Raw genomic sequence first — 26,302 nt, forward strand, 5'->3', positions numbered from 1 at the left:
AAGAGCGTATACTTATACAACGTTTCGATATAGAGATATGATCGCGCTAATTTCAAGAAAACAGCGAGCAATGAAACTTATGAGGGCAATTAAAAAAAAAAATTCATTTTTGATATTTTTAAAACTTTGTCCATCTATTCTCCTCTACATCAGCTTTAAAAATCATTAAAACAATTGCATAATTTTGTTTATCTAGTAATTACGGCCACTTCAATAAGGCCCTTGAGCAAGCCATAATCACCACGCAGATCTGAAGATTCTACGGCATTTGTGAATCGCCCATGATTTTTAAATTTTGGGATACAATTTTGGGCAACGAGGGCCTAGCGTTCGACACAGTTCTCTTCTCCTTCCACGAACGAGCGCGCCACTTCGTCTTCAGTGTTCTCCACACGTAACAATATTGCATCTAGTCATTTTTGGTCTCGACGCTTCAATTTAGCTGTAACGAACACAGCTGTGAATGATTCGGAATCAGTTTTGTACGTGCAGAGTTCCTGATACGCTGCGGCATCGGGCAGAATACAGACGTTTTTCACAGTCGTCTTCACGATATCAATTAAGCTTTCTGAAAACAATTAAAAAGACACTATGTTTGATATTTTTTAAACTTTGTCGAGGTATTCTCCTTCACGCTAGCTTTCAATATTATTAAAAACATATTACATATAATTGATGCAGTACAATAAGACCCTTACACAAGAATTTGCAATTGTCGTAGATCCGACTTCTTTCCCGCTAAGCGTAGGAAATGCAAGTAGGATTAGATTTTGCATTTCAGGTTCCTAAAAAATGCCCAACAGTACAGAAAAGATGTGGACAGAACTGGGAACATTAATATTCAGGTGATACGGTCACCGGAGCGGCCATGAGTGGATGGGTATGCTCACCCCAGACGTTCGTTTTAAGAGCCGGCGCAGCGAGAGCTCGTTTTCGCGTCACCGGCAGAATTCGAAGCAGCGTTACCTTTCGGGTAGCTGTTCAACGCACGTGAACTGGAGCTTCACTATACTGTCCGCCTTTTGTTCGCGCCGCAAGCAGACGTCGATAACACGGTAGTGAAGGAAGCGAGATGAGAGCACTATCGGGGAGCTTTGAGCGCCCGCTTCACCAGTGCGGGCGACAGCCGCTGCCGCATGAGAAGCTGCTGCGCCAGATGCGATCGGAGGAAAGCATGAACGTGGCGCTCCAGTGGCAGAGCGAGGTATCGAATTCACCCCCCTCTCCTCTCCCCCCCACCCCTCCCAAGAATGCTCGCACCTATCTCAGATGACGGTATCCAAACGGCCTGAACTGGGTCCTTTGCTGCGCGTTCGATCTGCTGTTCACACTTCACGCCGGCTGTCATAGCCGGAACTGCATGGAAGAAACTGTGTGCATATAGGAATGAAAATAATGTGCGCTGTCGAATCATTAGAATAACCGAATGCAGCCCAGAAACACTGTTTTAACGAGGCAGTTCTCCATGCCACTCACAGTTTTCCCATTTAACTAAACATTATATGGAATACGTTGCTTGCTCCCTGAACTTTATCGTCTTTCTGTGTAATCCGCCTTACGGTGAAGGTGATTGCGAAAAACATCTGTGGGCTGTCCGATGCCGCAGCGCATCAGGAACTCTATGCGTACAGAACTGATTCCGAATAATTCACTCCTGTGTCTCTCACAGCTAATTCGCAACGTCGAGACAAAAAATGAATAGATGCAATATTGTTACGTGTGGAGAACGATGAGGACGAAGTGGCGCGCTCATTTGTGGAAGGAGAGAGAAGTGCGTTGAACACCAGGCACTCATCGCATGGCTCCTTGGCTGTCTCTCAATGTATACATCCTTAATCCTCTTTTGTAAATACATTTCTTTCTGTTACAATATTATGCCAAAATTTAAAAATTATGAGCGATTCACAAATGCCGTAGAATCTTCAGATCTGCCTTGCACGCGTTCCTTATTGAAGTAGCCGTAATTACTAGTGCAACAAAAGTATGCAACATGTCTTTATAGATTTTGAAAGCTGATGTAGATGAGAATAAATGGATAAAGTTTGAAACATATAAAAAATGGGTTTTTCTTTATTTAGTTGGTTGGTTTGGATGGTTTGTGGGGTTTAACGCCCCAAAGCAACTCAGGCTATGAGAGACGCCATAGTGGAGGACTCCGGAAATTTTGACCACCTGGGGTTCTTCAACTGTCCTCAGATGTTTTCATAGTTCGCCATTTTCTTGAACTTAGTGCTGTACCTGTGTATTGAAACATTATATAAATATCAGCTTTTGCTATTCGGTAGATAACTATGCTGAGAACGTAGTGTGGAATTAATCTTGCTCTGCCATAAGCTTCTTTTGAAACAAAGACCTGCAAATTGGGTAAAATTTTGTTTCGTGTACCGATTTTGAGAAATATTATAAAACCATCTATTCTACGCAGGATTTCAAAAAGTGACCGATTATAAATAAAACATGCATATATTTAGTCAGATAATTTTCAGCTACGTAACGTTAACATGCTTTGTGTAATTCCTAACCAAAGTTTGACCAAAAGAGCTAGGAAGATAGGCGCAGCACTCCATCTCTTCTTCATTATTAATTCCCTGTGCCTCGAAAAAATTGATAGCAAAACCAGTTAGAGGCCTCCTATTTCCAGTTATCAGTTTAGTTTAGTTTAGTTTAGTTTAGTGGGGTTTAACGTCCCAAAGCAACTCAGGCTATGAGAGACGCCGTAGTGGAGGACTCCGGAAATTTCGATCACCTGGGGTTCTTTAACGTGCACTGACATCGCACAGCACACGGGCGCCTTGCTTTTCGCCTCCATCGAAAAGCTGCCGCCGAGGCCGGGATTCGATCCCGCGTCCTTGGGAACAGTAGTCGAGCGCCGTAACCACTGCGCCACCCCGGCGGGGTCCAGTTATCAGGCAACAATATTTAAAAATTTGAAAGAAATATAAAAGGTCGACCGACCATCTTTTGTTCGATCTTACGTGGAAACAACCAAATCGATTTTGACACTCTAAGTAAATATTTCGATCTATGCATTTGTGTAAAGCATATATCTTCTATCTCTAAATAGCACTAAATATTTTGAGCAGCAAGCAAAAGAAAAGGAAAAAAAAAAACGTTTCAAAAGCTGTCCGCTCGGCCTACGGCTTTCATAAAGCAGTGAAGAACCGTATACTACAAAGTGGCACATAATTAAGAAAAAATAGTGCGCTTTTTTTTTTTTTTTTTAGTGAAAAGGAGAACACGAAAAAAAAGAGGGATATTTCGCCACATTTCCGATCTCAGCGTCATTAGTAAGACATATCGAAATGATGCAATTTGCAACAAAAGCTTTCGTGAATTCACTGGCTCATCGGGTGATAATGGTCTCTGCAATTAATTATCCCCACGTGTCGCATCAAATTGAAGAAGTACCATGCAATGCCTCGTTTTACGTTACTTCACTTATCAAGGTAATATATTATTACAAATTGGCTAGCGTACAATCGAAGCAGGCACTGAGAAATGTATAATCGGACGTAGGGGAGAAAACAAGAACAAGATGGAAACAGCGTAGCTTGCTTCATTTCTTCGACGTTTCATTCGGGAACCGATTGGGGCATGTTCATTTGACAAGAATCGGGTATAAAGAACGAAAGAGAAATTCTTCCGCGCTGTCTAACGCGTTAAGAGAGGCGCGAGTGGGTGTTAGAAGTTTGAAAAAAAAAAATAATAAGACGATCCGTTCCTCACTGGCGCAACGCCGTAAGCGAATCACGGAAGCCAGTTACGGTAGAGCGTTCGAACACCTCAATCATTCTACAGCGAGCCGTCCCGGAACATAATAAATTGTGCCCTACTCGAATCGAACGCCTGCCCCTTCAGACGGATGAAGACATAGGCGGCCGGGTGCACTGTCTGTATGTGTGTTTATATATCTGTTTACTCGCTTTTGGAAAGCCGAGGAAAACGCTTGATCGATTTCCGAACTCCTCGTCTTAAACAGAACCAGCGGCAAGAAGAATGCTACGGAAGAAAACGAAAATTGTACACAACAAAGATGTACCAGGGAAGAGTGAACGATAAATGAAACAAAAAGCATATCACGGTGCGTTAAAGAGACTATTCTCAGGTAGATTTTCTTTGGAGAGGATAGACAGTAGCAGCAGAACGCGGAAATCGGACCCCTGGGGGCACGTTCGCTAGTTCAGCGGGCGTCCAGACAAAGTCTCGTCGATCTCCGACTCATATCAATCAAACCCTTTCCATTCTTCGAGCCCCTATCTAAGTATTCTTCCTTTACCTGCATTAGTGGCAGATTTTGCTATAAAAGACTGTTCTTTGCGTTTATTTAAAGGTGCGATTCTGATCTTTTTTTTTCTCGCCAGTCGGGGCTGTCGAGAAAAGAAGAAATACGATGGGGCAAGTTTTTGATGAATCTTCTAAGGTTCTAGATTGAAAGGATGTGTCGACTAAACGGCGCTCCGGACCACGTATACACACAGAATAATACAACAAAGCGAAGAATTAAAGTTCTACCACTTTGAAATTTCTTCATCATTGCTCTCCTCCCAAATATGTCCCGAAAAAGCCCTTCTACGTTATAGAAAATAACGAATCGGGTGAATATTCCGCCGTTCTTGAGTCACTATTTTTACTTGGTTTTATTACGTAAATGCAGGACTGAAGAATGGCGCAAGTTTTCGGAACGACTTTGACGGCTAGATCATAAAGCAGCCCAAATTCAAAAGCCGCCATGTTCCGTATTCGAGAGTATGAAAAATTACTTTCATGTAGTGACTGGACGAGCCAACTTGGGAAATCTTCGCTGGACTCAAGAATGCTTGTTTTTCTTTACTTTTGCTGTCTTTTTCAAGACGACTAATTTTTGAAATAACTCTTGAAATAATAGTCAGCAGCTGGAGTTTAATTTCGCAAGACAAGAGAGCTGCAAAAACCGAACGAGAGGATGTTTACGGCTTATTCTCAAGCGCTACATGTAATCTAAGGGGGCAGATTTATCACTTCAGACCAAGATATATGGCTAACTGAAGATTGTAGCAACTGGGTGCTCAATCACCGGTCAGCGCTTAATTTAGCAAAGTCACTATGCTGGCAGCTTTTTAAATGCTGCTGGTATGTGGAGGTATTTTACACTGATGTCATGCATCTTCCTTGATGCTCCAGATGTGAAGTTCGGAGGAACTACTTCAGTTCCGCTAAATTGAATACTTTCAAGGAACAAACATGGCAGATGCCATTCATTTCTCCCACCTCAACATAGTAACTTGTGGAAAATTCTCGCTACTTCGTTGCGCGAGGGCGAGCAATTGATCGTTGTAGGTTTTGAACCTGTCATAGTGAATTGCCTAATAATGTATTATTTGCACAATTTGCATAATAATGGCGATCGCCTACGTTAAGAGAGGCTATTCTTTATTAGTGTGTTATGAAAAGCATAAGCCATAGGATACGCGGAAGCGCTAACGTCCCAGCATAAAAACAAAAGTTGGCTTAGGGGAAATAAATAATGAATTCGTGAGTTAGTGTGATCGCCACTCCTTTTCTTTTATTGTCTTGTGCAGGGTCCCCTATGTGGAGCTTGGGTACTGCGCGCTTACATTAAAAACCATAAGCATGCTAGCGCGAAAGGAGCTGAAATATTTTATGAAAGAAGAGTAGATCCTGACGGGAATAGAATGGACACGAAGTAGGGGAAGGTGCACGGAAAAACCTGCCATTCTCCGGCGTGCCAACTTGAGCCCTGCGCGTGCGCGATGGTGTCATGCATAAATTTCCAGCCTTCGACCTCCGGCTCGTATTCAAGCACTTCGAACGACATTTTGTAGCAAAACATCTTACAACGCGACTTAAGAGGCGACGTACATTCCGATGAGTATGCAACATTTTTTTTTTTTTTTTTTAAGCAGGAAACTGCTGTTTAAAGGTGTTAAAAAGTACGACGGTTTGGGAAGGTTAAGCCTAATGTGCTAGAGAAAGCTCTGTCAAGCAGGGTTAATTAGGGGTCGCTTCTATAGCCCAGCTTCTCGCTCCTCTTCTGTGTTGGCTGCCAATTTCACGCGCTCCTTTCTCAGTGGTTCTTCACAATGAGCCTGACGCCTACGCCAGAGATTGGGCGTAAACGGTGCGGCGCGCGCCTCATCCCTTACATATTCGGAGACTTACATAATCGGAAAAGCCGCCACTATTCTGTCCTTAATACAAGCGGTTCATAGCTTTGTTCTGAGTAGACAACAAGTGCTTATCTTTTGCTAACTTCGCTTTAAGCTTCAAGCAGCCAAGGCAAGCGATAGTGCTAGCCAGAACTAAAACCCTTCGTGCATAGCCTGGACGCGATTTCAACACCACGGTGGCTACTATTCAAAAGACAAATTCACCTAGCGTTATAAAATTCATATGAGGGCCTGACAAGGATCCTCAGACTTGCGATCCAACTCTACAATGCGCTCACTGTGCAAAAAACTGCGCGCTCTATTCTTCGCTTTTTTTTCCTCCATCGTGATATAACGTTGTAAAAACAAGCGCATTGCGAAAGCGTAGGCGAACCGATGGGGGAAGCGGCATAAGCAATTCGCCAACGCTTTATGCATTATACTTAATAACAATAGCATTAATAATTCCGTAGTGGGCAAAAAATCCAGAGCAAGGTATACTCAATTGCTGGATGAACTATATTCAGTGACGATGCGAGGTGGTGCGCTTCGACTCAATAGCATTCGTCGCGTAGCCACAGAAAAATGTTCGGGAGTATATAGAGTCATGAAAAATGACCAGTGACCGGCTCCATCATTTCAGGATGACAACCAGACCTCACCCAAAGTAGTCATGTAACTAAAACTGGTTGTAGCAGTAGTAGCGATGTGCATGCCGAAAGCGAAAAGCCAAGTTAGAAAATAAAGGAATATAAATAACAGAACGAGAAGACGGAGGCTCAGCGAAAAGAATGGAGACGAAAAATCGACAAAGAGGAAAAAGGGATTATTGGGACAAAAGTGAGGAAGTCAAAGTTGTAGGAGAAGAGAAAGACCAGGTCATAACGAGAAGAAAAAGAAGAGAGAAAGGGGCAATGAAGGGACATCACTGCTTCCACGAAATGTTCTTAACAGCTAAGCTGTAGCTTATTCTACACAATGTGTTCTCTTTCTGCGTTGGTTCCATACTAAGTAAATTGGCAGCGGCAAAATTGCAGCAAGCAATATGTGCCCAACAATCATCTGAGGTGTATAATTATGCTGCTGACGCAGAGCACGACGTCACAACGATAACAGGATTGAAATGACGCCTTTGACATTACGTATTATCTATTTACGCTGATCCCCTTTACTCCCTATCAAGAGAGGGCATAGAATGGAATCCGATTTTGACTGCGTCGTAGGTCGTTTTCATTCACTCGCTAAAAAAAAAAAACACAGAATGAAGATTAGATTTGCGCGCCGCTGTTATGCGACCGTAAGAAAGTGGCGGGGATTCAGTTACTGGCGTTAACAAAAACTATTCCCATAATTCTGTTAGTCGAGTTCGGGAGGAACCTTGGGGGCGCTGGACCGAGGAAGTTATCTGCGCAGCATTCCTCAGATTGCTAAGGGGAAAATAGCGTTGTCCCACTTCACATTGACGTCAGCACGTAATGCAAAGGCACGATCAACATCCATCGCACCGCCATACACACCCTCGAGCCAGAGTATAGAGGTGCAAACAGGGCGTCAGTCCTGCGATCTTGCAACCTTCTCTTTCTCGCGGCACTGGCACGAATGAGTAAGAGAAGCGGGCGCAATGCACCGCTCGGAACCTCGTCCTGTGGTCGTTACGGATCTCCTTCGTCGTGGTGCCGCCTTGTCATTCTAGAAGGCATATCGCGTCGTCCATTTGCGCGCACATCAGCTGCCTCCGCAGCTTGATGTTTTTTCTGGTAGGGTGGTGTTGTTCTTGCAGCAGCTTCGTTCGTCATGTCCACTACAGCCGCGGCCGTTAAGCAGCGCCGATGGCTTATTTCCTTTCTATGGGCACCAACGTGCACTGCTTCGCTAACCGATATCGACGTCTTCGCTTACGACTGCTAAACGCCAGGAGCGGCTGTTGCTCCTTCCTCTCGCCTCATTTGGGCGATGAGAGCACAGTGATGTGTCATCGGAAGAAACCAATCGTGTACCGGTGGTCTTCGCGCGAAATCAGCCTGTCGTTTTGGTTAGGTGGTCAGTAGTTGGTAGTTGTGTTGTCAGACTTGTTATATGTTGCAATCTTTCGTTAGAGCCCCTTCGCTGTTATTTGAGGGTAGATTGCCTCCACTAGTCCATAAAAGTTCCGACAAAAAAGGCAGCAATTTTCCTTAACTGATAATAATTCGATAATGAATAATTTCTCATTAGCCGCATCAGTGTGCATTCTGGCGTATTTCCTATGGCTTATCATGCGTGATTATGACTAGTTATTCTTCTCATGCGAAAAGAGAGCTGTATTATTATTTATTTTTTCATAACGAGAAAAACGCAAATGACTGCTTCGGGTGATACCCACGCGAAATACATTTATTCTCTGGATATGCATTTCTTGGGCTTTTCTTTGGCCTCCCAATCGTTTCATTTACAATGCCACAAATTTTTTAGATGTATATTTACTCTTCCTTAAAATTGCTGAAAGAGGCTTTATCATTTTCTTTGTGACGAAATTTATCTGGAACGATCCCAGACAGAAACAGCTGTTTCGACATTGTTCTAAATCGTTGTAGTTGCTTTCGGCGGCTTATCTCTGAGGCTCGCTCGTCGTTTCATGTTGTGCGCGGCCGACAAAGGCGCGTTGTGTTCCTCGACTAGTTTCGTGCGTGCTTGTTGCTTACCACCGTCTCTGCCGAATTCGGTTATTTGTGGGCGTAAGTTGTCCAATAGAATATAATTCCAGTACCGCGTTTATCACTGTGTAACGCTGTCACCGGTACATTACGTTTTCTAGAGGAGTGAGTGCGGGTGTCCTCCTATGGTCGTCGAATCAGCCCGATTTATTCCCCAAAAAATTGGCACCGGAAAAGCAACTGAAGCCGCCCCTACCTAAAGCGAACTCCAACGCAGCCGCCGTCTCCAAAGGCTGCCACCTAAACACGGGCCACTACCGGATCGCGTATCAGAGGCCAGAAGGGAGCCCCAAGATATAGACGACAACTATATACCAGCCTCGATTATACTGCAACAGCCCCGATTGCCACCCAGCCTCAGAGTTTGAACGGGTGATAATTCTGAAAGATGTTTACAAAATGTTTAAGTGTGTCACGTATTCAACAGTAAGAACGACCAGCAAATGTGAAGCACGTTTGTAAAGCGACTGCTTTACATTTGTAAAGCGACTGCTTTACATGCTTCGTCGAGACAAGGTCATCGGCACGAGGAACCGGCTCCGCCCGTTTCTTCTTCGCACCCCCAGCACAGCTTATGAGCGGCTCTCAAGAGCAAGGAAGCATACTGCACTGATGCCGGTTAAATCTTTCGTCATCGCCCATTCCGAAGTTTTAGCCTCCATGGTCTTCAAAGCACGAATACTAGCGGTCGCATAAGATCGACGACTACCTCCACCGACTACCTATGGGTACCTGTGTTGCGAAGATTATATGCCTGGCCCACCCTCCAGCTTGCTTTTGCAGTCAGACTACACTTCGCGTCGCTACTCCATAGCTACGGGGCGGATAGCGCTAGGAAGGGACCCCAGCCCTCCCAGTAGAAAACAAAATGTTGCCTTTGGAGGGAACCTTAGTATGCCGAAGACCATATACTGATTACGACGTTTGACCGGTTGAATACACTGCGACGATGAACGGGAAGACCAGCTCGATGACAACACGACTGAACTTAAAAAAAAAAAAGAGAGGAAAACAAGCTCCGTTTAATGGTGTGAAATGCCAGCTTTAATGAGTCGAGTGTGGCTCTCTTTAGAAATATTTCGTCGTATACATGCAATTTTCTACTTAATTGCTAATCCTTGAATTTCGGCCTCCGTTGTCTCACACATGTTCATTAATACACAGTCACAAGGTGCCGCATTGTATGAAATACCCTCACATAGGTGCCTATAAAGTCCCCTTTTAACCATGCTACGCGAACCAGACTACGTGCCTTAGGTGTAGCGTGTCTGACTAGGGATCCAAAGGTCCCGGCTTTGATTCCCACCAACTGCCCACTCCTACGCTTCTGCCTACCAGACCATATCATCTGGTCTCATGATGTCACACAGCCCGTGAACTAATCAGCCTTTTTCACAAAGCCGCAGTGCGCATGTGCGCCTCTCCCCTGGTTGAAAACAAACCACCAACCTCAGCTGCGCATGCGCAGTTCTTGGCTTCCGCGATCGCCGGAGCCATAGCTAATCTCGGAGGCAATGTGTAGTCAATATTCGTGACAGGCGCATGCGATAGATGGCGGTAGTAGTCAAGAATACACACCGTCATTTCTCTGGCGCCAAGGGCGTTTTCAACCTGTAGCAGACGGATTTTCAACAACTCCCAGAGAGCGCCACTTATTGTGACAAAAGCGGAGTAGTACCTGGCCATATCACCTGCCACTACCTGTCAAATGCATGTTCGTAAATTTTCAATTGCAATTCTGACGTCAGATATGCAGCAGAACGGAGTTTTGACCACGTGTTTCAATAACGTTGTACAGAAGAACGATTTGCGTGCCCCAATCGCGACCAGAGAAGCATTGATCTCACGGAAACTAAACTTGCAGCTCAAGAGCAAGAGTCTGACTTGGAACTACAATCGTCGTGCGTAAAGTTATCCCGCTAGTTGAAATAAGAGCAAATTATTCCACGATGAGGGGTCTTTTTTAGCGCAGCTGAAGAAAGTGAAGATCGCTTAAGACGGTGCACAGATTTAGCGGCCAGGACATCATCATCATCATCGCTTGATCACCCATCACTAGTGTATGTATACTGCTAGAGTGATAGGTAATGCGCATACGTACGCTCCCACTTACCTGAAGGTATTACACTGTTCCGGTGTTGTCAGTTTAATGAGACAGAAATAAAGCTGTTGTCACACTCAAAGCTTGGGTTCTTTATAAAACATTCCCTGATATCCGAGCGCTGGTTGGTCGGAGAGGTATGTCACGTCAAAACCAACGTGACACGACTGAGTTGGCAGGTTCTCTGGAAGATGGCAGGTATGCCCAGCAATGATTGGTCCGTGTTGTGTGTTACGTCAAGAAAACCGATGACACAGTAACTTTGCATGCATACCTAACAAGCATGTAGGTGCCTAGAACGGTGTCCGCAGTCTGGAATGAAAGCCTCGTATAAGTGATAAAACAATAAAATACTGAAACATAGCGACAGCGACCATATCGGAGATGCTAAAGAAAAAAAATAGAAGCCACAACAATTACGTCAGACTAGATTGAACGAAACCTATATATGAGTAACGTTGCACTTGATGCTATGGCATTCCTCTCAGTGATTTAAGCCTTCCGATTATTTAACAGGCATTGGGTTTGCAACGCATTTCCGAGTGATCATCGACTTAGAGTACAAGTTCATCACTCTCTCGACGGAAGCGTCCTCACCCCCTAAGTCAATGCAGGACGATTACACGGCGCTCAGGCTTTTCAAAGAAGAATTCAGCGTCTTTCCCTGTTCGAGCATCCTGATCACCCTAGCCGCCAGTGCTGCTGAAAACACTACCCCGTCAACATAGAGAACACACATCTACTGTTAGTCCGAAGGCTCGGGCTCGTATATGGCAGCACCATATTCTTGAATCGACAAGAATCCATGATGAAATTAAACTTAGCTCTCGCTATCAAAACCTCAACAAAGCAGCTGTGTTCGCTGCCTTGCTATGAATCATCCGGGATATCAGTACACCCGCCTTCTCAGGGTCACCTTCAACAGTCCTAGTAACTCCCACCAGAGACGACATTCCACATTAACCTGGTCCTATACCGACTCAAACGAAAACGTCTGCAGAACTTTCTTCGAATGTGCAAATACTGTTCCTCTGCCTAATTATCCACGAATTTCTTTTTCCAAACATAGAACTATAACCGACTAAGACAACCGCTCTCTTCCCGAAAATTCGCAGACAGTGTCATCGTGTGATAGCCAGCCATCGTGGAAGACGGTGACAAAATGCTGTTCGACGATACAGCAAAGGGTCCATGGGCAGCACCGGTCGTCCTCATGAAGCGGAAATACGGGTCTTTGATGCTGCGTCGATTACAGCTGATTGAACAGCATAAAAACGAAATACGCCTATTCCCTACCGATGGTTAGACAGCGCCTCAAAAGTTCTCACTAGAGATAGGGAAAAGGCATTTACGGTCGCACGAGCCATCACCGAACTGCATATAATCCGCTCATACTTACGAGCCGTCGCAACAAAACCACAGGCTCACCGAACAGACCACCTCAGATGTCACTCCCTCCAACACTGTCTTTGCGTATAACACTTGCGGAGAAGATTGCCCGGATGATGCCACTTAGTCTAGTCCACGGAACGGAAGCTGCAACCACGCTGACCCTACGTTGATCACCGTAACTTGAAAAGGGAACCTCGATATCGCCACCTACCTTTAGCGCACAGAGACCGACGACTTGCCCAGTTAAAGAATATACTTTATCATAGCTAACGTGTAGCACTTTGGAAGCTAGGAAACCCCTTCAGTGCAGCACTAGAGGGGGTTAAGCGCATTATCTGAACGTCATCTGCTTGCACCCTGTCTAGATATTGCTGCAGACGAGTACGAATAGTTGCAATCTTCTTCAAAAACTGTGAAGGGCAATTGGGGAGCTTTAGATTAGCTATTTGCGTGACGTTACGATGATTGTCGTATTCTCACTTTTAGTGCAGCGTACGCAAATGAGTCCGCATGGACAATTTCAGCCAAAATGAAAAGAAATTTTGCGCTTATGGATGTTGCACAAGGTGAGATGAGGCCAAACGAAAACTCGATGCACGGTTTGGGATTATTGAACGTTCTCCTCTATTATTGTTCATGTAAATAAAACAAAAACATGCATAAACACCTTGTAAGAACGATGACTTAATTCCGAAGCGAGACGTCCTGCTCCGAACCGGACCGGATTGATGACAACGGGATTTTAGCGTACGCAAGGATTGCGAGAGCTAAACTGGTGAAATAACGAGTGTAACGCAAGCGTACGTAATGACTCGATTCGAAATATCATTTCGCGGATGCGCACTCTTTAAAGCGTGTTATTCCATTAACTCGTATGGGCATTTTATTGATTTTATACCGTTACTACATTTCGCGACGTGAGAATAGCGCTTGTGCGCTCATCCCCGCTTTGGGTAGGGCAGCGAGGAACCACTAGAGATCGAGTACGAGGCCCAACAGCGCACGACGGAAGACACTACAGTCAATGCCGACTCCACACGGAATGCAAGTCCGGTGACCATGTATAGGTGTGGACATCCTTTCGTCGCCGTGGGCTGAGCGAAAAGCTTTTGCGCGACTACTTCAACCCGTTGAAGGCCATTCGCGAATTCAAAGAACTTGAGTACTCACACCGTCCCGACAAAGTCACAGCATCTGAGAGGTACCACCTAAGATCGCAAGTTTTGCACGTTGTGGAATGCTATCATCTATCATCTATCTATCTATCGTGGAATTTATCATCTATGCAGACGACACTAGTATTTTTTTCGCCGGCAATGATATTAATCTCCTCGTTGAACAATGTAACAGTGCGTTGAAATCCTTAGAGGATTGGTCGAGAGTAAATGAAATGAAGATAAATGAAAGCAAAACGAAAGCGATTATATTCAGGCCAAAAAACAAGCTCATACCTCCGCATCAAGATATTATAATAAACTCCCGATGCATCGATTTAGTCGAGAATTTCAAATGCCTTGGAGTCACCTTTTCCGCTAATCTGTCTTGGGATAATCATGTCAAGCATGTTCTCAGCAAAATAAGTCAAATATCTGGTGTAATCGGTCGTTTAAAATATATCCTTCCCACACGCATCAAACTTTTGCTTTATAATTCACTCTTTCAATCACACTTGAACTATTGTCAGTTAGTATGGGGAAACACAACATCCACTAATATAGAACACATCCACCTCTTACAGAAAAAGTATCTCCGACACACATATAATGCTTCTTATACTGCTTCAACATCCACTTTCTTTAAGAACTCCGGTGTAATTCCAGCTTACAATTTATATAAATATCGCTTAAGTCATATGTATAAAAAAGAAACCCATAGGAATGTCAACAATCTACGTAACCTATCTCAATTACAGGACAACACTCAAAGCTACGTCACGAGACATGTTTTTGTTTGCTTTTGTAATAATGCGTTTCTATGTTGTTTTCATTTAAACATTAACTAATGATTACTATGTTTACATAATATTAAATATGTACCTGTATACTTGTTTTAATGAAGAGTATGTGTGCATATGTGATGCTGCCATGCTGCCGAAAGAAAAGAAGGGATTGTGGACCCGTCAAGCTGTCCATGGACAGCTTTTTTTCTACAATCCCCCCATCTGTATTTGATGGCAAATAAAGATTTCATTCATTCATTCATTCATTCATTCATTCATTCATTCATTCATTCATTCATTCATTCATTCATTCATTCATTCATTCATTCATTCATTCATTCATTCATAATAGAATCTTTTTGTTTGATTATAGTATTCTGCATGTTATACCCTCTCATACTTTGTTTTTGTCCGAAGCAATCGTCCGATGCCTGTTTAATAACCAGGTAATCATGAAAATCTTTTCAATGTCTATTCTTTGATTTTTTCGAGCCTAAAGCAGTGGCCATGCAACTTTGTCACTTTCTGACATAAGACGGGCGACACGAGATGTGGCCACGTTTCTCTCGAAAAATCAGAAATCCGTACAGCTTCTACAACATAGTTCCAGTTTATTGTAGGTGCTTTTGGCGCATGCCAGCTTTCACACGAGGACGGCCGAAGGCCAAGACGTGCTGTTCTAAGAATACAGCTGAGAGCGCTCGTCGCTATCATCGCCACCGCTGTGTTCACTAATTTGTGGGTGGGCCAACCTCAAAAAGAGTCAGTTGCAGGGACGCATCAATAGCCTCATTTATGGCCTACAACGTTGTCAAAACGCACCAACGTATCAATAAATGCCATTTCTCCTAAATTGGACTCCTTTCTTTCCCATCACGGCGCAAAAAATCTTATCAAGTGGGTCAACTTCATCTTCATCGCGACCTGCAAATCAAGAGTACTGAAGTACTATCTCAAGCGGAATATGATACTCGACAAAATCACGGCTATGTTGAGGTTTGTTGAACCGTCTTGAGGTCACGCCCGAAGAATCACATGACAAAAGCCTTGTTCCCTAGCTTTTCTGTTACATGTATGCTTTGGCTTGGCTTGTAGGGTTCAACGTCCCTCAATGCGACTCGGGCTATGTCGTAGTCAGTGGCTTCGGCAGTTTCGGCCATCTGTGGTTCTTTAACATGCCTGATATCGTGCAGCACTTAGGCGCCTTGCTTTTCCCCTTCATCGAAATGCGGCTGCCTGGACACTTCGAAAAGGGTCGGTGTATAACTCCATGTTTTCGTACAAATATTCAGACTGTTGCGAAAAAGGGCACACAAAGCTGAATGTCAGCACAGCTTCCCCTCCAATACCAATGAAAAGTCTTTGCTAAAGGATGCTTAAAATATATATTGTTGCTATATGAGTGTTGCTCGCTATTACTTTGTTCACTGATCATTTATAACCGAGTCTTATGTTGGTGTCTTCTGTTGCTGTTATAACAAATGTGTACAATGGGCCTATACTAGCTTCGGCTATTGGCCCAGCAGTTTTTGCAAACGTTTTGTATATGTTATGTGAAAATAAAGAAAAAAAAATTATGAGTAGGTATTGAAGTCAAAGGACAAAGACATAAAATGTCGCAACGGAGAAAATAAAGCAGTATTCCATTTCTGATGTTGCATACAAAGCGGTTATGATCACTTTGAAAAAAAAAAAAAAAAAGAAAGCATCTTAAAATTCAAGATAGATATTTGTGCGAGTCGGTTTGTCATGATAGAAATGAAGGGCTTCAAACACCAAGAATAAACACACCGTAGACAGCCCATGACACACTAGGTTTGTCCTTTTTCTTTAAGCATTCTTTTTGAACGTTCGACGTCCAGAGTACGCTAAGATGCAAATAATTCTTAGGATGGCAAGCCTTGTAACAAAACTAAAAATGTAGACATATAATTTACGCCGTGTGCAGTGTTAGCGGAAAGCCTCCTCATTCTTGCAGTACGTGCCTAAGGCAACACCTATATTTCACTCAGAGTTGCATGCTCATCGAACCTAGTCCAAATATAGGCCAGCCAGTTTATACCAATGAGCGTGGTTGGTTACCCCTACGTCGGCTGTCTAGACACCTGCAAGATATGTTTGCAACCTCGTACTTACGACTAGTGCGTATCACTCCTTCAAAATTTCATCGTAATACGGTATCATAATCCGCTGTCTTCACTCTCTCCTGTTTATAATATTTTCCTCTTTTCCTCACTGGGTATCAGGTCGAAGAAGCGTTGCTACGATAAACCTTTCACTTTCTCTTCGGCCGAAGAAGTATATATCTCAACGTTCAATCAGGTAGCCGATCAATTATGTTAAGAAGTTTCACTTCGGGAGGGAAAACTACCAGATTAATTTTGAGGCTAGTGAAATGCACCAGCCCTCTTTACGCAAGATAAGCGCCTGAGAACGATAATTTTTTTTTCGGATATTGTTAAGGCCTTACAGGCTTAAATTTTTAAGTAGGTGACGATGACTTCTATTTTTCACTCTTTAACATGTTAAAATAAATATGCTACACAACGCCTCGAATCATTGTATTTTCGCGAGATAAATATCCACCACCGACTACAGTATGGCCTATATAAATGCCCTATCTTAAAACCATGTTCTTTGAAAGAATATCAAGGCTTCCGGGTGTTTAACGGATTCGGTCTTACTTTGTACAGCATTCTTCCTAACGGAGTCTGTTTGATTTCACCGTCCTTCTTGCCCACGTTTTCCGGTCAGCGACCTTACCAGGCTATTCAGACTGCGACAAATGCCGACTTTCAGTGCCCGCTAGGAAAAAGGCACCAGGCACGCAGGGAATATCCCTAAACGGCAGGAAAGGTCACGTCTCTCTCGCCGGCTGGGCACTCTGGACGGAGGTCCGGAAAGAACACGACGACGCAAAGGACGGGGACGCGCAAAAGAGAAAACAAACGGGCTAAATCTAACCGCAAGTGATTTGCTGGCCCACCGAAGCACGTCTAATACAAATCCCCTGAGCAAAGGCACGGCAGTGGCGGGAAGATGTTGCAGGGGTGCCGCAAAAAATGATATCAGCTTACGTAACTCGAACATACGTAGCACTCGCGTGGTTGCACTTCCGGTTCTCGAGTTGGCTGAAAGCAATTCAATTCCTTCGTTTTCTCTCTGTGAACTTTGCGTGAGTGTGTTTCTTCCCAGCTCAAAAAAGAAGCCAAACTAACCACCCATGCACTCTGGCGCGATGGTTTTTAGTATATGTATAGCCGGGAAAGCAGTACTCTTCAGCTTAAGGAGAGCGTCGCTGGGAGGAGTCAGGGAGCACTGACCTGTTTCCAGCGATGCCTGCGTGATGTCGACAGGCACTCCGAGGGAAGAGATGATGTCCTCGCACGGCTTGCGCAGCATCGTTCCTGCCGCCGTTGGGGGCCAGCATGTGAATGAGTCCCAGGCTGCCTCGCACTTCACCGAGCTCCAAGACGACGATCCTGGAATGATTAGGGTTGAAAAGTCAGTGGATTGAACTCGCGCAGTGTATGCATTAAGCTCTAATAGCATGTGCTGATAATGGACCTCATGCGGAAATTTGTAAGTCAGCTTTTCTGCAAGGCTTGTTTTCTAATCAGAAGGCCTCGTTCCCAGAGGACCCTCTCTGGTAGCCTTTACTGAACCGAAAAGAGGCAGGTGCATCCTTATGGCTATTCACAATTAGGAGCCGCGAACGTGTCACAAAAGGGGGGCGTGATGAATGGGTCGAAAGCAGTCATGCTTGTGGAGCAAAGCGCTGGACAAACCACATCCCCTTCATCTTAAAGCAGCACGAAAACACAGACTAAACAGAACAGGAGACGACACAAGAGCTTTCTAACAACTGCTAGTTGTTAGAAAGCGCTTGTGTCGTCTCCTGTTCCTTTTAGTTTGTGTTTTCGTGCTGCTTTAAGATGAATCCAATTCAACTCGCCCAGTTTTCTATACATCCTCTTCATCCTTTTTGTGACTAATAAAGGGGTAGTATTCAACCACTGTACCCGTTTGACACATCCGCTTGAATTCTGCTGGAGACATTTCTAAGTGTACTTAGAAGTGGGAGCTTGCCTATTTTTATTTCTTTAAATAATGCGAGACTGTTGTCTGGGAACGCGACCTTTTCGCTGAAAAACAAACCTTACGGAGAAGCTGACTTACAAATTTCGTCTAGTGGTCAATTCGCAACAATACGCTAAGCGATTCCATCGAGTGATGGTCTCAAAGGACACTCATCCCTGTCGCTCATAGCATCGCTTGCTTCTGAGCTCGCAGAAAAATTTGCCCATCGCCCGAAAACGGCGCGCAATATCAGTAAAATCAAGTTACTTTACGGGGACGTAACTTGTAATCTCTTTGTTTTGCGAGTGACGTTTGTTTTCTAGCGTGGTGTCAGCGAAGAAGCTGCCGACGCCCGCTTCATCTCAGCCACACTTCAATACAGATCAGTGAACGCTTGGTAGTTCAGAGGAGACGTAAAGAAAATATAGCTTGTCTTCGTAATAAAATAAAAAACACCGCTTAGAAACCAGCGTGTGTATTAAGAGGGAAACGGCCAAAGCCTAGTAGTAGCAGTAGTAGTCGTTAATACTCATTTTAGTCATTACTATTTATTATTAAGCATTTTAGTCATTTCTAATCAATTATACTCATTGCAAGTTGTCGTTAGACATACTGGTCATTAGTATGGCTGAAAAAAGTGCGAACTGGAAACAAGGACTTTTTTTCAGCCAGGAAGGTCAACCAACTTGCCCACATTTCTGCTCTTCTAAGTCATTAGTAGTCATTTTAATCATTACTACTTATTACTAAGCATTTTAGTCATTTCTAATCAATTGTTACCATTTTCAAGTCGTTGTTAGAATTATTGGTAATTACAAGTTATTAGTAGTCATTACAAGTAACTGGTAGGTCATTCTAGTCATTAGTACTCAGTATTAAGCATTTTTAGTCATTTCAGATCAGTTGTATTCGTTAAAAGCCATCGTAAGACATTTGGGAAATTACAAGTTATTAGTAGCCATATTATTAGTCATTAAAACCTATAGAATCTCTATTATAACCTTTATTAATCACTAACTATCACTATCAATCATTTCTCCTTCTTTTAACTGTCTTCATACGGCCGCACCATGAGTCTAGAAAGGCTTTCGCCTTAATAATGTATCGAGAAGGACCGTCGCGGCCTGTACATTGTCTATTACTATAGAATAGCGTGGGAAAGAAACGCCAATTATATAAGTGTGAGCGGCACCACACACTGCTTTTTGTCTCCATATTGCTGTGCGCCTTAGAACTGCTTAACTCTCATCACCACTTTCAGCCTACATCATGACAGTATAACCTTAATACTGGGGCGATAGCACATTTATTGAAGCGAGATGAGTGCATGGTGAAAAGAGACAACAGAGCAATGCTGAAATTTATCCGCTCTGTGCGCAACCGTCGTCACTTCGTGCGATGTGTACAGTGACAGAGGAGAGGACGGCCTCCGCCATCGCAAGTCTCATCGGGATCAACATCCCTTCATGTGGTAATCAGTTCTGAACGGATATATTCTCACTAATAATTATTGTTGGCAAAATGCGGTGACATGAACAGTGATGGGCGTTTGACTAGAAGATAAAATTCGAATTTATTCCCTCAGGAACGTAAATATATTCGCAAAATGATGCGAGAGAGATTAGCGTGAGAGAGTGGTGTTGGAAGTGAAGAATGAGATTGCGCTGTTTTTTTTTTTTTATTTTTGTTGAATGCGGCCTTCAGTGCAATATGCGTAAATGAATCTTAGTTTTCGGATAAAGCCAAAGTTTGCATTAAAAAGGTAAAAATATACTTCAATTGAAAATTTTCCCGAAATAGCACGATTAAAGATATCCTAGCGGCTTCCTCGTCCGTTAAAAATACAATACAATCAAGTGCAATGAAAAGAAAGCGAAGGAAACAATCCGAAGATGATTCGCCTCAGGTGCCTGCATCCAAGTTCCCCAACGAATCTATAATGCTCTTGGACACTTGACGAATTGAGCAGTGAATCAAGTGCGCAGGTGCGAAGAAGCTGTTTTTTAGGAAAACAGAAGGCGATTCCCGGAAAATTGGAATACCGGAGACCAGAAACAAACGGATACCTGGTGTCTAACCCATAGCGGCTGCTTGAACGAAGCGAGATGAAAAAAAAAATAAAAAGACGCCTTGTGCTCCTTATGTTCCTTCAGTTGCTCTTTGTTCTCTCCTAACTGAACTTTTGGAGTGATTTTTAATTGGTTGTTTTAAACCAGCAGTTACTACACAAGGGTGAAATATCAGTTCAGAGAAAACATAAATAACATATAGGTTGCCTTCCTCACAAAATAAAAACCACCGCTTGGAAACCAGCGTATGTGCGGAGCACAGTATAAAATGAGGCTTACCTTATTTGCTGGTACAAGTAAGCCATTTCAACTATGGCCCGATCTACACGTGACTTGACTAGCGATTACAAAAAGAGCCTGTTAGCAGCAAGGAGCAAAAAATAAATTTTATGCACGTCTCGTTGCGATCAGCATATCAAGCCATGTGCTAACGATCTCCTGCTGCTACGCTGTTGGGCTTTGTCACGTTGTTGTGCTGGGAATTGTGCTAGTAAACGGGCGAAAACAGGTGCTATACCAAACACGGCGAAATGTTGGGCATTGTGATGCTCACTTGCATGATATAATAATGGGCTCTCCGCCACTTCTCAATTGAGGGCAACGAACGATCCGATCAGTTCATGACCACAGCACACGAGCCTTCTCCGAGTCGCCTGCCTCGCCCAAATGCAGACGAGGGTGGTAATTGATGTCCACCACCAACAGCAGCCCCACGACTCACGCATCGCGCCTCGTGAGCGCATTGACAGCGGCTCAGATACACGGAGCGCGCGATGATCCTCCGGGCTTAGGTTCTTTGCGTGTGACCCAGGGACAGACGTATGCGCAACGGACTAGCGACAACCGACGTGTGTAATGGATGGCGTGCAGGTGAAAGGCAGCAGCACTCTCTCCTTCGCAGTGGCACTCTCCGAACCACGTAGCGAGTTGCTAGAGGTTTGCAGAACGTTGGCTGCAATCCCGAACAGTTTTATATACTCTTATCACGGAAGGGTAGTGCACTCACCAGTGAGTGAACAAAGCTAGCTTTACGGTGCGTCTATTCCTTGCCACGTAGTTGCGCGCAATAACAGGATAATCTATACGTGATATCTTGGAGGATTTCTCTTGAGCCCTCCAACCCGGATGGCATATAGTGTGCCGTGCACGTATTTATTTTTTGTGATAAAGCATGTTTCGCGTGCCGCTAGTAAATACCTTGCTTTTTGTGTGTGCTCCCTCGGGATTCATGACACTATGTGTGTGCTCGCGCGCGGCTGGTCGGTATTGCATGTGTGGGTCGTCGCACGCTACTCGCAATCAGACTTTGCGCGCACGGTACTCTCTGTCCGTTATGGGTATGTATGTAGCATGTATTTATGTTCGCACCCACGCCCCGTGATCTGTCGGCCATCGACCGGGCCTTATACGATCAGAGGACTCCCACCTACAGTGTTAAGCTGGTCCGCTACTAGGACTGTCGTACGCGGGTGTCGAACTTCTCGTACATTTTACCATTATATATCTGCCATATCCTCTCTCCCAGCCTGTGCCTTTTCTTGTCTATCCGCTCACTCTCGCTTTTCGCAGTGGAGAGAACTTTGATCCGACAACGTTCCTGCCGCCCCTCCTCTTCTCTCCATCTTCTCCGCGTCGCCTCCTTACCCCGCAGCTGGTGGGTTGAGCGCGGTTTCAGCTGCCAAGCCTTGCCTAAATCCAACGTCGGCGGTCAGGATGTAAGCTTTCGGGGCCTATCGTAAAGAGCTGCCAATCCCCAAGGATACTGCTGCAGCAATGTGTACGTGCCTCTAACCAGGTTGCTCGTTGCCAGATTCGGAGGCACGCACAGTGGTTTCCGGATTGAACACGGAGATTCGGAATAAAGAAAGGCAGTAAAAATCTAAACAAACAAGCTGTAGGACTCCACGCGAAGAGTGCAAATCAAAGCCGGGGCGCGTAGTCTCGCGGAGGCAGTGCAGATAGGCCAAACCAAGCTCAGGTTTTGGGAAGCTGCTCACAGTACTAGAAAAGACAATGAGGTTGCGAAATTCGACAAATTGGGGCTCCAATAAGCCCCAAAACTGTTCTATGTTGTGTGAACGTAGTAATACAAGAAAATAGCTACCCAGCCACATGTTTTACCTATTCTGGTCCCACTTGGCATGTGGGATACAAGATCAATGTGAATGAGGTTTTCATTTTATCTAGTAAAGCACGCATTTTCAGCTTTGCATATTTAAATTTCTCGATATGTTTATACTTGCGTATGATGTTTTATTGTCCGAATTCCAGTTAATGTGCAGTTGGAAATTAGAGTTCTTCGCCTGTAATATACGTTACTGTGATTCTTGGTAGACGAAGGTAATTCACTCTTTGGCTGAATGTTTACAAGAGTCCCCCAAGGTGGAAAATATTTGTAACAAGGGAATATTTACTCATCGACATCCACCCAAACGCAGCCTCACGGCTACAAAGCAAGGCTATACAGCTTTTTCAGATACTTCATAGCTACAGAAAAGTTTGTCTTGGTTCGGGGATCGAACCCCGGACCACCGCTTTTCCGAGGCAGTCACTCTGCCAACTGTGCTAACAAAAACGGCCAGAACATCAGACGGTAGAGCTAGAGTGAACTAATCAATAACTCGAAGTACGAACGGTGTTGGTCCATCTGATCTGCACCTGCCACGCAAGCCCACTCGTGCCGCGTGGTTAAAGTGGAACTTTATATCTACGTTGCGCTGCCTTTCAGATAATTTGGTAAGCGCGCAGGGAAGTGTATCTGCCGAAACGAGGATATGCAAGAACAGCCGCACACGGGAGCCAGTGACTTTGTTTCATCTTACCCCTAAAGGCAGAGCTTAAGAGCCCCTGAAGTTGTTTTTATCGAAAATGCCACAATGTACTTGTTTTGTAGATTATGCAAATCATGTAAACAGATTTTAGAGTGTTGTACTATTCGATGCTTTCATTTTTTATGTTGGAGGCGTTGCTACTAATTCATGATCTGATATTTCAGCAATATTTATAGAAGATTGAGCTTCGTATCACATCTATTTCTATTTCGGGTTGTTGGAGGGAGAAATAGATTGCACCTTATTCGCTCGTTAGATATAGTTTAAATAAAAAGCCGCTCACTTTTAACTTAGAAGCGTTTACCGATTTTCCGAACGCGTGAATAGCAAGCCGGCAGTATTCGAACCAGAAAATATAACTTTCCTTCCACGGAAACGCATCGTGAGGTGATGCTGTAACAACTTTTTCCAAGGACGAAACCTTTGCTTAGGTGAGACCACTCCAGTCAGAGTAGTTTTTCAACTTCTCTGGGGCGTGACGCGCAATTGAGCGCAACGCCTTGTTCTCAGCCGACCCTCGCTGTTCCAATCGAATTCTTCCCGTATTTCGCGTCTCTCCCCTACCGGGACAAACAAACCCGAAGGATTCATGGAAACTCGCGTTTCGCTTGAGTCGGCACTACGTGCGTCTTGCACCTTTAGCAACAACCGCCGAAAAACTGCGCACCGGAACCAGAGCGCATGCCGGTGGTGCGAAACGGAGCTTTATATGGTCTGTGCAGGCAGCAACGACCGTTTGGGAAGGTCAACCGCCTAGCGGGAAAGCGAGCAAACCAGCTAAGGTGCTTTACAAATTTTACTTTTGAGAGAGGAAGTCGCAACAGAGAGAAAGGATTTAGATGCCTTGCAAGAGTGTTTGTTCCTTGGTTCAAAATGAGAAGGAGCGTGTGTCGGAGGGCAAATAGGCAAGTAGTGTCTTCACCTCCTCACTCTCTCCCACGTTCTACGTGATCACCTCGTCCAAGTAAGCGGCGACGTTATAGCAGGACGCATTAAAAATTCTCGCTCGTGCTTGCCCGCAATGCGAGTGCGCACAATTCATCGCTCGCGTTAACCAGGCTAAGATCCGCCGCGTACCAGTGAGAATCGTTCAGCGCCGGTACTTTTAAGCTAGTGCGGGGCCACGGCGTACGTCCTGCCTCTCGCCGCGCCAGCGCCGCGCAAGTCCCGTGTTTTGAATGCACAATGGTCATTGTCGCAATGCGACCGCCCGCCCTCTCGCGCTCGCGCTGCCATAGCCTTTACCGCGTGTTCTGCGGGCTTCGACGGGAAAGGCGCGGTAATGATGCTGCCTCTCGACGCTTCAAAACACGTCCTCTTCCACTCCCCCATCTTACCCAACCGCTCATCACACTCTTCGTCGCTCGGATCGCCCCCGCGCTTTGCTTCACGAGCGTGGTCGGATGCCGCGGTGATCATTCGCTCTGCGGATCATTTAGCGATCCCCACAAAACTTCCCGCGATGCGTCGCTGCAGCTGTGCGCCGACAGCCAGTCTGCACTTTACGCGGCGATGGTGGCCCACACGGGGAGAACGATTCGCATTGTGCTGGCGCTTTTCGTTGCGTGGACAACGTTTCGCACGCTGGGAAAGTCCCACGACGGTTCGCTATGACTACCGCGGTTTGAGCACGTAATTACTCCACGCTGACACCCGATGTCTCGCACGCTGGACACGTGCGAGACATTAACGAGCGCTTGAAAGAGCAGCTTGCGGCCGCCATTTTTCAGCCGTTGATAGTGAGTGGGGGGCGCTTGGGCACCAAGCGTCGTGGGTTTGAATAGAAATTCCAGTGATGCATACATCGGGTGGTTTCTTTTCTTAGTACGTTACGTCACTAGAGCAAAATGACTTGAGTGGCTTTCTCAGGGGTTGCGTGCCTTGTTGAATACTTTGTGTTCAATGCAGTCGAAGCGAGAAGAACTTGAATATGGTAAAGTAAAAGAACCGACGGCCACTGTTATCAGCCTTTCGGCTTCAGTATGCTTACGCTGCTGTTCTGTAATCTGCGACTTACACCCTTTACATTCATCAGAATGACGACACAAATTAAGTCAGTAAAAATGTAGCAAAACATTAAAAAACGCAGTGTTCATGAGCCATAAAATAGTATAAAATGTTGGCATTCGTCGGCAGAAAAAAAACGAAAGACATTGAACCGTCACTAATGCAGACCAATATATTATATTGGCTCACGAAGTTATTTATTCTACGAAAAGGCAAACGCTCATTTACCTAGCTTTCAAAGCTTAGATGATTTTCGTTTTGGCTTCAATACCTGAGCAGAAGCAGAACAAAAACAAATCGAACGCCAACTTATTCTAACGAGACGCGACCTTCCCTTACGAGTCGAGAAACTTGCTCTCGACCGCGGCCTTCAGGGGCTTTTGTCTTCGCACTAATGAAGCGGTCGGGGTGGGGCCATCGAAGCAGAGCCGATATGCCTGACCGACTCCCCACGTCTTTGGAAAATTATCTTGGAGCGGTCGCTAAATTATCTGTCCCAATGGGAGAACGCCATCGGAGAGCACGGGCCCCATCACCGCTCTATTCAAGGCGAGATCGTAATTTGCTAATTCCAATTACTCGAGTTCACCAAATCTATTCTCTTCCAATGCGAAGAAGGCACTTTCTCCCCCAGTGCAACACAAAGAAAGGGGCTTCAGAAAGGAGCCGTTGTTCTTGAGCAACTTCTTGTTAGCAGTGTGGTTCGGTGAACTATAGTCTTAAGTACGTGCGAGATCTTCCTAACCTTTCACGAACTTTTTTTCACTACACCACTAGAAGCGAGAGTTCATCGACTTACATTTTGTTTTTGGGAAATTAAGTTTTTGTAAACTACGCTAACAAGCTTGACGTACACTTTTGTCCTGGTTTGTTAATTCCAGTCTGAAAAAGCAATATCTCAATGTTAGGCCCGCAGAGTATAAAGAGGCGAAATCTCCGCATCGGTATGACTTGGCTGGTATCCAAAATTTAGCTATATTTTTTAGAACATAATATTCATCATTGAAGGCAAATTACGTTTTCTCGAATCCTCAAAGTACTGTT

The 26,302-nt window shown here is 44.6% G+C and overlaps 1 protein-coding gene across 1 annotated transcript in view; it reads right to left on the minus strand.

Moving 5' to 3' along the window:
- The window catches only part of LOC146191485 (corticotropin-releasing factor receptor 1-like), a 201,534-nt gene that overhangs the window by 67,958 nt on the left and 107,274 nt on the right, over positions 1-26,302 (minus strand). Inside the window, exon 2 of the mRNA XM_084599958.1 lies at positions 17,595-17,737. Within this exon, the coding sequence (XP_084456084.1) occupies positions 17,595-17,737 (143 nt within the window). The remainder of the gene's footprint in view (positions 1-17,594; positions 17,738-26,302) is intronic.

The sequence above is a fragment of the Amblyomma maculatum genome, chromosome 4 (genome assembly GCF_055883805.1).
Source record: "Amblyomma maculatum isolate TAMU_Amacu chromosome 4, ASM5588380v1, whole genome shotgun sequence".
In the NCBI taxonomy this organism is placed as follows: domain Eukaryota; kingdom Metazoa; phylum Arthropoda; class Arachnida; order Ixodida; family Ixodidae; genus Amblyomma; species Amblyomma maculatum.